Below are 14,004 nucleotides of genomic sequence, written 5' to 3' on the forward strand. Positions count from 1 at the left end.
AGTGAGGATTTAACCTGAGAAAGTGTATAAAGCATCAAACATGTGAAAGCCCCTTTTCCTGCCCCTCTCATGTTCTTCCAGAGTCCTATGATCTCCCTGTCTGAATTCAGAGTTTCTCTTTTCCCCAAATGCTACATTTTACCTTAAACTTGGAGTAAAGTATTGTAAATTCTGAAGACAAAGCACTCTACTAGAGATTTGCTGTCCTGGCTAATCAGCCACTCACTCACTCATTTATGCATAGCCTGCCTTTTTCAGAAGAGGGTTTGAGGCAGGTTCCAACAAAGGTAACGTGGACATGAAGGTTAATACAACAGAACTAGAAAATCAGCACCAAGCAGAAAAGGGAAAAGCAAGCAGGCTGATTGTGAAGAATAACAGAGCAACAGTGACTGGGCAGCCAATTTGAGGGCAGAAAGAGAAACACAGTAAGTTAGTTTACTTTAAAATGAGAAAGGAGAAAACATTCCAGTTCCTCAAGGGGAAAAGCAAAGTAGACTAAAACTATTTTCCCCTGACAATAAGTTAGAAAAGAAATTTCTTGGGTTCTTGTATACCGGCAAGTTCTCTTTCTAGCTCTTATTAATTGAATGACTTAGTTACTGAGTCATTCTGTGCCTCAGTTTCCATATCTGTAAAAGGGAGCAGATAATGATGTCATTTCCTTTCTTATGAGTGCGTGGTGATAATTGTTAGATAATTAGTAGATAATGGATAAGTGTGCAGTTGTGTCAATACAAATTGCTATTATTCATTGGCTGAGAGCATTACAACTTCCATAATTTGTGTCTGAGGCTTGCAAAAGAATGACAGATTTCCACTATCACCACTGTCCCTCTCCATGGTAACCACCCCCCGCCCCCCGGCAAAAAAAACTGATGGACATTTGGGTTGCTTCCATTTTTTGGCTATTGTGAATAATGCTGCTATGAACATGGGTGTCCATAGATCCTGTTTTCTTGTTTTTTAAGTTTATTTATTTATTTATTTTGAGAGAGAGAACGTAGGTGAGGGGCAGAGAGAGGGAGAGAGAGAATCCCAAGAAGGTCCTGTGCTGTCAATACAGAGCCTGATGTGGGGCTTGAACTCACAAGCCATGAGAAATCAAGAGTCAGATGCTGAATGGACTGAGCCACCCAGGTGCCCCTAAAAGACCCTGTTTTCAATTCTTTGGGGGTATATACCCAGAGGTAGGATTGCTGGGTCATGTGGTATTTCATTTTCTGAGGCTTTCAGGAACTTACATACTAGATGCACCCTTTTACAATCCCAACAGTGCACGGAGTTCCAATTTCACTCCATCTTTGCCTACACTTGCAAATTTTGCTGTGTTTTTTTGGTAGCTGCCATCCTAATGAAGGTGAGGTGGTATCTCTTGTCATCATTTTTATCAGCAACTTGGAAGAAGACACAGAAGGGAGAATGCCAGAATGATAGGATCTAGACTCAAAAAAGATTTCATCAATTGCCATGATGAGCTGACACTTTTATATATGATACCTTGCACGTAAGTAAGAGAGGTAGGAAGGTCAGCCCTTCATGGATGGGCCTGCCCTGGAGCAGTGACCCAGACTGGTGGGGTGTCACAACCACCTGGGAAACTTTAAAGATATAAAGAACACCTGGGTGGCTCAGTCGGTCAAGCATCTGACTGTGGCTCAGGTCATGATCTCACAGTTCGTGGGTTCGAGCCCCGTGTCGGGCTCTGTGCCGACAGCTCAGAGCGTGGAGCCTGCTTCGGATTCTGTGTCTCCCTCTTTCTCTTCCCCTCCCCTGCTCATGCTCTTTCTCTCAAAAATAAACACTAAAAAAATTAAAAATTAAAAAAAATAAAGGTATTAGAAAGATCAATTCTCAAACCTAACTGAATATAGGATCATCTGTGTGGGGGGAGAGTGATGAAATTCTGCATCTGTAGGTCTGAGAATTGAGGTATGATCCCAAGACCAGCAGTATCAGAATCAGAGAAATGCAAATCTTTGGGTCTCACCCCAGATCTGCTGAATCAGAAACTCTGAAGGGTGGGGCCCAGCAATCTGTGTTTTAGTGAACACTCGAGATGATTCTGTTTGAGAACGACTACTCTAGGAAAGCGCTAAGCCCTTTTTCAACAGAGAGCACCTGTGATTTGGTGGATGGAAACCCTTTTACAATAGCAATAAAATCCATTAAATACAGGGTATGAATTCAACTTGGGGCATAAGAGAGTAAGTCGAAGAAAATTATAAAGACCTAATAGGAGAAATAAAGTAAGAAATAAATGAGGAGCTAGATTATGCTCCTGGTGGGAAAGACCCATGCACAAACTTACTTCCAATTATATTCTCATTGTTTTAGGATAAATGAGAAATATATTAACTTCAAAAAAACGTATTAGGGCCAAGACTTGTGCTACCAAATTTTAAAACAAAGTGGCAGGCACTTCTTAAGACCATACAGAATCAAATATAAAACAGAAAAACCGATCAGTAGGCAAGACTAGACGTTCCATTTTAAGAGCTTAATCTTAGGCTGCACAACGAGAAAAGGAACCAGTATTTAATAAGGTTTTCCAAACATTTCTTTTGTTTTTCCATTCATCATTTATCCATCAAGTATATGCCAGTTCCTATGAAAGACACTGTGCATTGGGAATGGGTCTTTGTCCTCAAAAACCTCAAGCAGATACATCATCATGTGATATGCCATCACATAAATGGATAGTCCGGCGATAATGATTGAATGGATGAATGAATGGAATGAGAAGGCAGGGAAGCCAAGAGAAGCCCCCAGGAAGTTCATCTTGTCTCTCTTGGTTGAGGTAGAGGATGAAGGCTTCCCAGGAGGAAGGCCTGGCTCAAAGCATTGTCGAGATCCAAGGTAGACAAAGTGGGGATGGTTTTCCAAGCCCAGGGCCTGGTTCATACACAGGCATGATGAAGTAAAGGAGAGAGACAGAGCCAAGGGCATCTGGAGGCTGGGAGTAATGAGAGAGAAGTCAGAAGTGGGGGTGCAAGCCTGGCCCTCCCGTGGAGATGGGGTAGCCTATGACCCTGTTTCTCACCCACACTAGTTCCTACAGAGCACAGTCAACTGTAAAGTGTAACTTTGTAAAGGAAGCAAAATAATGTTTTCTTTGCTCTGGTGAGGTGATAGATTTCTGCCCACCAAACAAATTAAGAATCCTGTCAGAGATAGGATTAACAGACTGTGATATTTATAACGACATTTGCATGACAAACTGTAATTAAACCCCAAAGGGAAAACCATACATTGGAAAAAATACGCAAGAGATATAACTTATCAAAGCTCAATGGCAAATAGATAACTGAAGACCGCATAAAGTTGTGGAAAGAGAATGAACTTTGGAGTCCATCAGGCTCCTACTGCTTGTGTGCTGGAACCTCTAGGGCCAGTTTCCTTGTCTTTAAAATGGGAATAATACTTCTTCACAGACCTGCTGTGAAGATTCACCAAGAAACTTAGGAAAGCACTAATATCGGACCGGTGCATAATAGACACTTGGATCACGTTTCCTTCCCTCCTTTTATCATTTATAAAGACATTCACAGTAAGAGCCACTATTTCTGAGTGTTTGTGCCAAGTACATTCACATGCATTATCTTATTCAATCTGTACAACCACTCCACAACTTAGGTACTGAAAGATGAGACACTGAGGAGTTAGGTGGTTTGTCCCAGGTATGAACAATTCCTGAATAGAGCTGGAACTTGGGCTCAGTGCTTTCTTTCTTCAGAACCCAAGTTCATGGGGCGCCTGGGTGGCTCAGTCAGTTAAATGTCCAACTTTGGCTTAGGACATGATCTCACGGTTCACGAGTTTGAGACCCACATCGGGTTCTGTACTGACAGCTCAGAGCCTAGAGGCCGCTTCAGATTCTGTGTCTCCCTCTCTCTCTGCCTCTTTACCACTCGTACTCTGTTTCTCTCTCTCTCTCTCTCAAAACAAAAAGAACCCAAGTTCATAACACCCTGTGACTCACTGCCCCTCTGCATGTGGTCTACAATGGCAAACAGGCTCACTGTCCCCAAGGAGAACTGAGCAGAAAAATGATAAAATGAAAAGCCAACTGTGGAGAGACAAGTGTACCTCTAGGGGAATGAAGGCTTTGTAAAAGGCATCTAACTTCTCTAAAAGAATCTGGAAGAGTTCTACAGTGAGTGCAGTGGAACTGCTGCCCCTGGGACGCAGACAGGCAGCTCCTGAGTTGGAGAAGGATGGGCCCACTGTGTCTCAGCTGTGTGACTCTGGTGAGCCTCAGTTTCCTCATCCACAGAACAAAACAAAACAAAAAATGATTATAGTTCCATCTCTAAGGGATGTTTTTTGAAGATTAAGTTTATTCATTGACTTACTGATTCACTGGTTCATCTATTCATGCATTCATTCAACACGTATGTGTTGGGTATGGATTTGTGTGTCCAGCACTGTGTTGAGGGTGGAAAGAAAGCTAATACAAACTTATACATAGACCATGACATTGAGATACTAGTAAATAATACTATCTATGTGAGAATGCTTGATAGGCTGCAAAGCATTATACAAATAATACTTGCTATTATTATCTCTTTGGCTGGGGTGGGGGATGGGGGTCATGTCTTAACATAGTAGTTCAAATATTGTTTCTAGTAGTGAAAATTTGTTATCAACACAAATGCCCAATGACAGAAGAATTTCCAAACAAAGAGCATACTATAATTCCTAAAAATGTTAAGGGCTCTCCTTCTTCCAAACTAAGCATAGCTGTTGGGAAATATGATTTTTTTTTCTTTTTTGGGATTGGTTGGTTTAGGCTATAAAAGCTGACAGAGACAGAGGAGAAAATCACCCTGCAGAAAGTGAGTGACAGATCCAGAAAGTGTTTGCAAATCGAACCAGCCAAGAGTGGCAACTAAGCCTGAATCCATACAACACCACGACAAAGTATTGAAAAGGAAAGAAACCCAATCATGTAACCAAACATTTGTCTGCAGGATGACAAGTAACCAGTTCGGTTGTACCCACTGCCCCAGTTCAGTGATATGGGGTGCTCTCCTGGCATTGGGTCAGTGCGTCCAGGATACTTCTCCCAGCCTGCCTGGATGCCAGGTCCTCACTCTGCCTTTCATTTCAGACTACGTCAATCTGTTCAGCACCAAGTGTCATGGCTGTGATTTCCCTGTGGAGGCTGGAGACAAGTTTATTGAAGCCCTGGGCCACACCTGGCATGACACCTGCTTCATCTGTGCGGTATGTTTTTAGCCTGGGGTTCTCACTTTCTGAGAAGGGGCAGGAGGGACCTAGTGGGGCCAGGTGACCAAGCCTCTACACCCCTTTCAACTCTGGCCTTCTGATACTCTGGTCATTTTTAAAAGCTGGCAAGTACTGTGATGCCTTGATATGTCACAGTCAGGCAAAGTTTTATTACTCATAAGTATGTATAAAGCAATGTGGCTTTGTTACTCTCCATCTCATAAGGACAGCAGAGTGTCCTCCCAGGGTCTGTCAGACCAGCAACTGGCCTCACCAGCAGTGCTCTCAACAGTTGGGAGCAATGACGTGAGTTTGAGCCCCGTGTCAGGCTCTGTGCTGACAGCTCAGAGTCTGGAGCCTGCTCTGGATTCTGTGTCTCCCTCTCTTTCTGCCCCTCCCCTGCTCATGCTCTGTCTCTCTCTCTCTCCCTCAAAAATAAATAAATAAATAAATAAATAAATAAATAAATAAAATACTTGGGAGCAGTGAATGATGCCTGGGTTAAAATAGAGATGGATGGTTTCCTATGGTTATAAGATGTGTTAGATATGATGAAGTGATTTAAGGGTTTTCCCCCAAATTTTCACCGTGAAACACCAGATTGTAGCTTGTTGACTCATCCTATGAAAAGCTGAGATAAGGCTTTTTTTGAGAGAATCTTTAGGAATTGGGGCTGAGTATCATCTTATTTTCCTAAATGGTCTTGTTCTTGATGTGTAGTTGCCAGGAGATAAACCCTAGATTAACTATTAACCACGTGCCATTTATTTCTGCCAAACAGCCAGGTCATTTTTCCCATGAGATTGGCACTTTCCTTCCGAGGGCTTCGGGTTGGGGAGGAGACACAGCAAGAAGTCACCGACATTTAGACTCTGCCTTAGATTTAGGGAATATTCAGCCCTGAGAAAGTCCTGTCATGTGAGTCTGCAATTGCCTGAACTTTATTTGGGAAAATTAATGTGCTGCTACTACTTTCTTTTTTCTTTTCTTTTTTTTAAAACCAGAGCTGCCAAGGTAAAGTGTGGTATGTATCAAATATCCATGCAGTTTAAACTTGAGCAATTTTTATAGACTGAGGAGATAGGACAACTCTCGCCATAAAGTTTACTGCAATGCGCTTCAGGTTTCCACGCCTCCATTCGTGGGGTGCACTGTATTGACTCGGTGTGTTTGTTTGCTAGGGCAGCTGCAACAACATACCAAAATCTGATGGCTTCAACAGCTGAGATGTATTCTCTCACAGTTCCGGAAGCTAGAAATCCAAATTCAAGGGCCACGTTCTCTCTCCCGGCTTCTGGTGGTTGCCAGCAATCTCTGACGTTTCTTGAATTACAGCTACGGAACTTCTGTCTCTGCCTCCACGGTCACATGGCCACCTTCCTTCTGTGTGCCTGTGTCCTCACATGGCGTTCTCCTCTGCGCGTGTGTCTCTATACGCTTCTCGTTTTCTTATAAGGACACTGGTCATATTGGATTAAGGGCCCGCCTTACTCCAGTATGACCTCATTTAACTTACATCTTAATTACATCTGCAAAGATCCTACTTCCAAATAAGGTCACCACTGTGTCCCTGCGCTGGGTAGATTGAAGGTACTGGAAGTAAGGACTTCAGCATATGAATTTGGGGAAGGAAACACACAATTCAATCTAAACACTGATTTTCCAGCTTTTGGAATAGATTTTCTCCTTGACTTTTAGGGTCCTTTAAATATATCAGGTCCTCCCCTCTGCAAAGGAGTAACAACGTGAATATATTGGGTTTTGGGTTGTCCCCTACAGAGCCATGGCTCAGCAAGGCACATAGGGCTGTCTGACCCTTATATTCAAGCCATGGCTTGTCTTATCCTAAGATGCTGCCTGCAAGTCTGGTTACCCAACTTCTAGAAGAATCCAAGTGACTTGGAGAAGGTCCAGGGCAGACAGTGGCACAGAAGGCCTATTCTCTGAGGGCAGGATAACAAGAGGTCTGTGTCACATGGAGGGGTGAGCATGGGTCTCCTCCCTCAAGCCCACTATGTTTGGCTGAGGGTCACAGTGGCATAAATCCCAGAGAGAGACCAGAAGAAGCAGTAAAGCATGGGGTTGTTCAGGTTGAGATTGCAAATAAATTCCAGTCAGGTGTGAGAGACCCATAGCAGTGCCCAAAGAATCCACCCAAAGAAGCCAGGCTCATCCTGTTCTTTGGAGAATCAGCGTGGTGAGTCATTACATCTTCCTCCAAAGTGGTCCTGTGTGGCGCTCACTGCCCTGTTTAGATATATCGAAGTGGAGCACGGTTTTTGTTTTAAGTTTTGGAAAGCAATCTTTTGATTGGAAAACTGTGAGGGTCTTTTGTGGGGAGCGGGTCCTTTATCCACCACTTTATATTTCCAAATCACCTTTGATGAGCGTATATTTTCCTATAACTTAAAAAAAAAAAACCTAGTAAGAAAAGAAGATCAAAAAGTAGCTCTCCCAGCTGATATGCTGTTTTCCTATCAGTTAGATCTCAGGAGAGCACATAACTTTAGACTAATTCAATTTACCAAATATTTCTTGAGCTTGGGGACTACAAGAGTATCCCAGAACAAGTCTCCACCTTCAAGGAGTTTGGAATCTTGAAAGGAAAGCAAAGCTGACGTATATGAGCAATTAAAGAACAGGAGAAGACAGCCCCTCTAAAGTCCCATGCATATAAAATGATGGCTGAGAAGGGCTGTGTGGGTCAGGATGAAGGTTAAGCTCCTGTCTGGCTTTGGCACTTGAGTTCCAATGGAAAGGATGTGGGACAAAGGTGTCTTACTGTGGCCCCTCTTTTCCTCTAAGTCTTGTTGGGTTTCTAGCCCTTCCTCACTGGTGTGGGTATCAGGAGGGGAGGAGGGCAGTGGTGTAACTTTTGTAGGAAGCCCTCATAGGAGCTGTTGTAGCTGGCCCATTTCATTGCCTTCCAGCACTGTCCATGACCCCCACTCCTTCCCAGTCAGGCCCTGATGCCACTTGACCATGGAGCCTGGGGGTTGGGCCATCCCTGCTGTGCCCCTCTGCTGAGTAGTCTGGGTATCTCCACCACAAAGCCACCTTGTATCCCATACAGGGTCTCCTCGCCCAAGACAATGAGCATGACCTCTCTATGATGTTTTCTGCCCTCAGCTCCATCTTACCAATGAGTCACCCCTGAAGCTCTGGCCCTTCCTCACTTCTTGGTCTTTAGTCCCCAACACGCTCTCCAACTTATATCAAAGTTCTCACAAGTAGCCAGCATTGTCCCAGACTAGAACAGGAACCCCAGATGTTGACAGGCAGCTCTGTGAGAACTCGCTCCAGAGCTGCCTTTCTGTCTTCCCTGAAACCCTGGCTTGTCTTCACCAGCAGCTTGAGGTCACACAAGAGCGTGGCTACATTCAATATTACTGTACCCACCTGGGATATTTTCAGTCACTTTTCTAGGTCATTGGTTTCTGGGGCCCATTGGCAGCCCTGTGTGATCCCAAGTATAACATCCTCAACTGGGTCATTAGGGACTTGCACGTGGGCCCACCGTGATGCCACTTTTCTTTCCAACTGTCTTGGAGTGGCCACATGCTCACTGACCTACACTCACTTCAAGAGGGCGATTTCTCTATCCTCATGCATTCTGTGTGGGAACTGCACCTACACTTCTCCTTCCGATGTCAGTGTCCTGAATGTGGTCCCCAATTCTTCTCCCCATCTGAAATGTTCAGTGACCTCTATGACACTGGGGCCCATCCCAGCCAATGTAACCTCCCAGCTGACTCTGATACATTGGCGTATTGCCCACCCAGGGCCAGCCTGTATATATGACTGATCCAACAAACGTGGAGGGCTACCTCTATACAAGTCCATAAGCCCAGAACAATTTCAGGTAAGTATAACTCCTCTTTGCTGTGAGGTGTAGGGAAAATGAGCTTGAAACTGGAGTCTTGCAGATCTGGACATGGAGTCCCAACTCCATAACTTGCTAGGTCTGTGACTTAAGCAAGACACTTGGCTCTGAGCCACAGTTCTTCACTTGTGGAATGAGAAAAAGTTATACCTTCCCAAAAGATTTTGTGATTAAATGAGATGATGTATATAGAGTGTCGGGTCTCCTGCTTGGCCCATAGTAGCCTCAACAAATGTTACTTAGCTTTCTTCTTTCTGTGATGTCTCCATCTTCAAACTGCCCTCATATGTTGTCATCATGTGGATGTATAATTTTGCCTTTTTTCATATAATATCTCTCTGCTTACACTTTTCCATATTTGATTTATCTTTTGCACGATGGCATTCCATTGGAAAACGTACCAAAAGAATTTACTTAGTTACCTCCCTATAGAGAGATGTTTTAGTGGTTTTGAATTTTTGCTTCAGCACACGTTGTTCTGTGCAATAGTTTCTGTAAGATAAACTCCTCCCCAGTGGTACCAGGCAGGCAGGCACATCTTTATGGCTCCTTTTCAGTGCTGCTGCCACATTCCCTACAGAAGACTGAGCTGATTCACCGAGCTGTGTCCCTAGCAGTGCACAAGTAGGCTTGATTCCCTTTTGGCATCGTTGACTGTTGATGGATACTTTTTTTTTACTTTTTGGCTACAGTCATGTAAGATTAATGGTAGCAAATGATTGGGGAGGTTTTGTTGGTTTGTTTGTTTTATCTCGTTAGATTAATAGATACCTAGTGGTCTCTCATGGAGATTTTGATTTATTTTTCCTTTACTTATTGATGAGGATCATCTTCTTTGATGTGTTTGCTAATTTACTAATGCTATTTACTTGGATGTTAATCAACTCTGTGGATATTGACTCATGATTCTATACCGGTTTGTAATTTACTGGTTGTAAATTAAAAACATTTTATTTATTTATTTATTTTTGAGAGAGAGAGAGACAGAGCGTGAGCAGGGGAGAGGCAGAGAGAGAGGGGAAACACAAAATCCAAAGCAGGCTCCAGGCTCTGAGCTGTCAGCACAGAGCCCGACGTGGGGCTTGAACTCACAAACCATGAGATCATGATCGGAGCTGAAGCCAGAAGTTTAACCAACTGGGCCACCCAGGTGCCCCTTTTGTAAATTTTGGATAGCATTGGTCAGTCATCTTCATCTTGCAAATTTTGTGTCTGCCATTTAATTTAATTGGAATTTAGTTCCACGTTCCTCTTTGGAAGCCTTAAATATGCCATAATTCGAACATCTACGCTGCTCACGTCATTAAGAATCTGTAGTGAGGAGAGACAGGGCCTGCCTCATGGCCGTCTGTTCTCTATCCCCAGGTCTGCCACGTGAATCTGGAGGGGCAGCCATTCTACTCCAAGAAGGACAAACCCCTGTGCAAGAAGCACGCACACGCCATCAACGTGTAGAGAGCCTGGAGCGTCTGACGCGGACAGGCTGGGAGCTGCTCCTGCTGCTGGCGACAAAGGATTCAAGGAGGCTGATGTTTCTTTTTGGGGGGAAAGGGGGAAGACAGGAAGCTACTGAGCCCTTTTGAAGTGTAATTTTAGTCCTTCCTTCTGCACACAGATCGTGTATTTGCATAGTTCAGACTAGAAGCCAAACGAAGATTCCTAAACCAAGCTAGTAATTAATCCAAGGCTGGAGTTGTAATTCAGACGTTCGGGACAGAATTCCAAGAACTCTACAGTGAAAAACAAAAAGTCATCTTCTTGAAGTGATACACTTTCCCGAGGTCACTAGAGCAGGGACAGAGCTCAGAGCAGTTATGGAGAATCTGAAATGTTCTGTGGAGTTCTCTGGCAAACAGAATGAAGTGCCAAGCAGTGCTTGCTGCGGGGTATTTTTAGAGCCATAGCTGAGGGCTTGTTAGCTAAGACCGATTGGGCTTTCCTCACCAAAAAAGGAAGTGTTATTCTATTACTAGCGTCATGGAGCTACCTCTGAGCATCAGACTTCCTCAGACCTTGAGCAGAGTCGAGCGTGCTGAGGGAGTCCAGGCGTCTAAGAGGTGTTTTCTGGGAGCCACTGGGCAGCTGACAGGGCTTCAGGAAGGGCTCTGGCTCATGCTGCAGACAGCTGAGAAAAGAAGGGCCCTTCAGCCACCTTCTTTCCGTCTAAAACATCCTATGTCCCCAGAAGGTTTAGCTCTTTTTTGAATTTTGATGGGAAAGTGTAATTGGGTTTTTCCAGTTTTGCTCTGCTGTGTGTGAGAGGTGGTTTTAAAGCGACTCCGGGTTGTGTCGAGCCTTTGTTTTGCTTTATGAAGTTCGTGAGCATGAATGTTCGGTCTTGTGCATGTATTTCACTCCCAATCCCGTGACTGCTCACTTATGAAGTCTTCCTCAGCACCCCTTCCCCCAACAGGCTTAATGACCTGTGGACAAGAAGGGAGAGACAGTGTCTGAAACAGGATGGCAGGATGGGCTGAGAACATGCCCAAACTCTGGATGGGGAGGAGGAACCTTGCATTCTGCCAGCCTCAGTAAAAACGCAAGTGTTGGTAGGACCTCCCACCTCCGAGCTGCGCCGTCCTTCACAAATGTTCCTTTAAGTGCAGCACACTGATTATGTACAGTTGTGTTGACTGCTGGAAGGGAAAGATGGACCGATACGTACTCATTTGCCATTTTGGCCGACATTTTGAAAATGTAGGAGCTGAGTTGATCTAGCAATTATTGAAATGTTTATTGAAATAGTCTTGAGTCTTCAAACTTCTTTCAAATGTTGGTGATAGTTTGAGTTAAGTAAGCATTTTAAAGCTGTTGGGTGATAAAGAGAGAAGCTTGTTAGTTTCTGAGGTTAGAAACGGTACCTTCTCTTTCCCTTTAGGATGCACTGTTATTACGCTCATTGAACAAGGCGTTGAAGTAGGCAGTTTGACTGGGTGTTTCTCACTTGCACACAACCCTTAGGCACTCTTCCAACTCACTGCTAGTTTCTCCTCACTCCTGTTTTGGATTTTCTCTTTGCATGTTTTATGAGAATGCATTAGAACACTTTTTCTTCTGAGAACTGAGGCTTCCAGGGGACTGCCTTTCTACCAGCGTGTGTCCCTTCTCCCTGAGGGAGAGAGTAACGGCAGGATGCATCCCTAGCAGGAGGCCCGTGTTTTTTCCCAAGGGTGAAGCCATGTCCCCGAGGGAGCACCAGGAGGGACGTGAACATGCTCCTACCACAGGGCCCTCCTTTTCTTCTGTGGTGCCTTAAGAAAGTGAATCTAAAAAGTACCAGACAGTAAAATCTGTTGGGAGTGACTGGAGATTTTTCAGGAGTTGCCAACAAGTACCTTGGAGCTTTCTGTTATTTTGGGAAAGTTCAAATATACAGGGATAAGGAGGTTGCTGACTGTACGGAAAAGCTCTAGGCAGGTTTTCTTTAAAAAACAAAAACAAAAACAAAAACAAAAACAAAAACAAAACAACACATTTTTAGGGACTGGTCTCGAGGAAAGGAAAAAAAATGTTCCCTAGAGTTTAGAGTTTTTTAAAAGGGTTTACACGTGCGTGCGCAAACACAGACACAGACACACGCACACACACACACACACACGATCACTACAAAGTACATGATCATTAAACAGAAAAGTGACGCATCTCAGAGGACAACTTCATCATTCAGAGGAGGTCATTGATCGAATCGGTTTTTCTACATCTCAGAGCTAGTTTAGATTCTGAGGGACTCTTATTTACCAAACACACAAAACAAATATAAAACCATTTTAAAGGTAGCAGAAAAAGAAGGTAGTTTTGAATATGGTTCCCTTGGTGTTTGCGAGTTTGGCGTAACTTTGGGGCTAAGGTGGTATCTATTTGAAGTTAATATCATGGATGTACTACAACATCAATTTTTAATACTTCCTGGTGGGGAGTACACTTTGGATCTACGGTTTTTGTCTCTTCATTGTTGACATTTATTTAAGCCTTATAAACATTAACTTTTTGCAATGGAGTGACTTGTGTCTGCAGTGTTTGTGTTAGGAATCTAGCTTGTATAATGTTAACTTTTCAACCCAGGTACTCTTGCTTTGGGATTTTTTTTAATTTTAAGATTTCAAAATCTTCAATGGTGGAATGTAGTGTGTTCGAGGTGTGTGCACAAAAATATTTTGCATGTTTGGGTTTTTTTTTTTTTTTTTGGCCGGTGTGAATTCTACTTTTTAGCACAATAAAATCCCAAAAAAGAATGTATAAGTACAGATTTTTCTGTGTAAAGTTTTTTCACATGACACCAAAAGTAGATTATTTCTATATGGCCACAAAAAAATTTTGAGACCAAACAAAATGCCCTGTGGAGAAGAAACACAAACGACTCACTTGCTCTGTTGGCTGTGTAGCCCAATAGTAGTTTTATTGCCTTGCCTTAAACAGACAAGGATATGTGAATAATGCAAATGTTTTGCATACAAAGGGAATTTATCAGGTAAAAAAACACAGTGAGGACCAGGCTTTGCCTTTTCTTTTTGGAAAGGTTTATTTATTTAGCTACTAGGTGATTAAATATTTCTTATTTATTTATTTTTATTCTGTTCTAAATAGCTTCATTTCTAGAAACATTGCTATACTTTCTCCATATTTTTTGTTTTGAAATAAGCTCAGAGACAAATCCTCTCACGGCATTTTTTTTCTTTTTTAATAATGAAGACCTTTCTGAGGATACTAAACAAAACCAATTCACTTTGGTAAGGTATTGTTTGCAGGCATTACTTAAAAAGAAAGAAAATTTTCATAATTTCTTTGATTTTCTTTAGCACCTCAATCAGATTTTAAAAGAGCTGTGCAATTGCAAGTAGAAATAAAATTTTATTATAGTACTTTTTAAAGATATAGCACTTTATTTATTT

The 14,004-nt window shown here is 43.0% G+C and overlaps 1 protein-coding gene across 4 annotated transcripts in view; it reads left to right on the forward strand.

The window, feature by feature from the left end:
* The window catches only part of LDB3 (LIM domain binding 3), a 62,957-nt gene extending 50,620 nt beyond the window's left edge, over nucleotides 1-12,337 (forward strand). For all 4 annotated transcript variants that reach the window (XM_049646286.1, XM_049646285.1, XM_049646284.1 and 1 more), the window contains 2 exons: nucleotides 5,114-5,229; nucleotides 10,481-12,337. In XM_049646286.1, the coding sequence (XP_049502243.1) occupies nucleotides 5,114-5,229; nucleotides 10,481-10,570 (206 nt within the window). In that variant the 3' untranslated portion in view covers nucleotides 10,571-12,337. The remainder of the gene's footprint in view (nucleotides 1-5,113; nucleotides 5,230-10,480) is intronic.
* Nucleotides 12,338-14,004: the final 1,667 nt, after the last annotated feature.

Source organism: Panthera uncia, chromosome D2 (genome assembly GCF_023721935.1).
Source record: "Panthera uncia isolate 11264 chromosome D2, Puncia_PCG_1.0, whole genome shotgun sequence".
Lineage (NCBI taxonomy): Eukaryota > Metazoa > Chordata > Mammalia > Carnivora > Felidae > Panthera > Panthera uncia.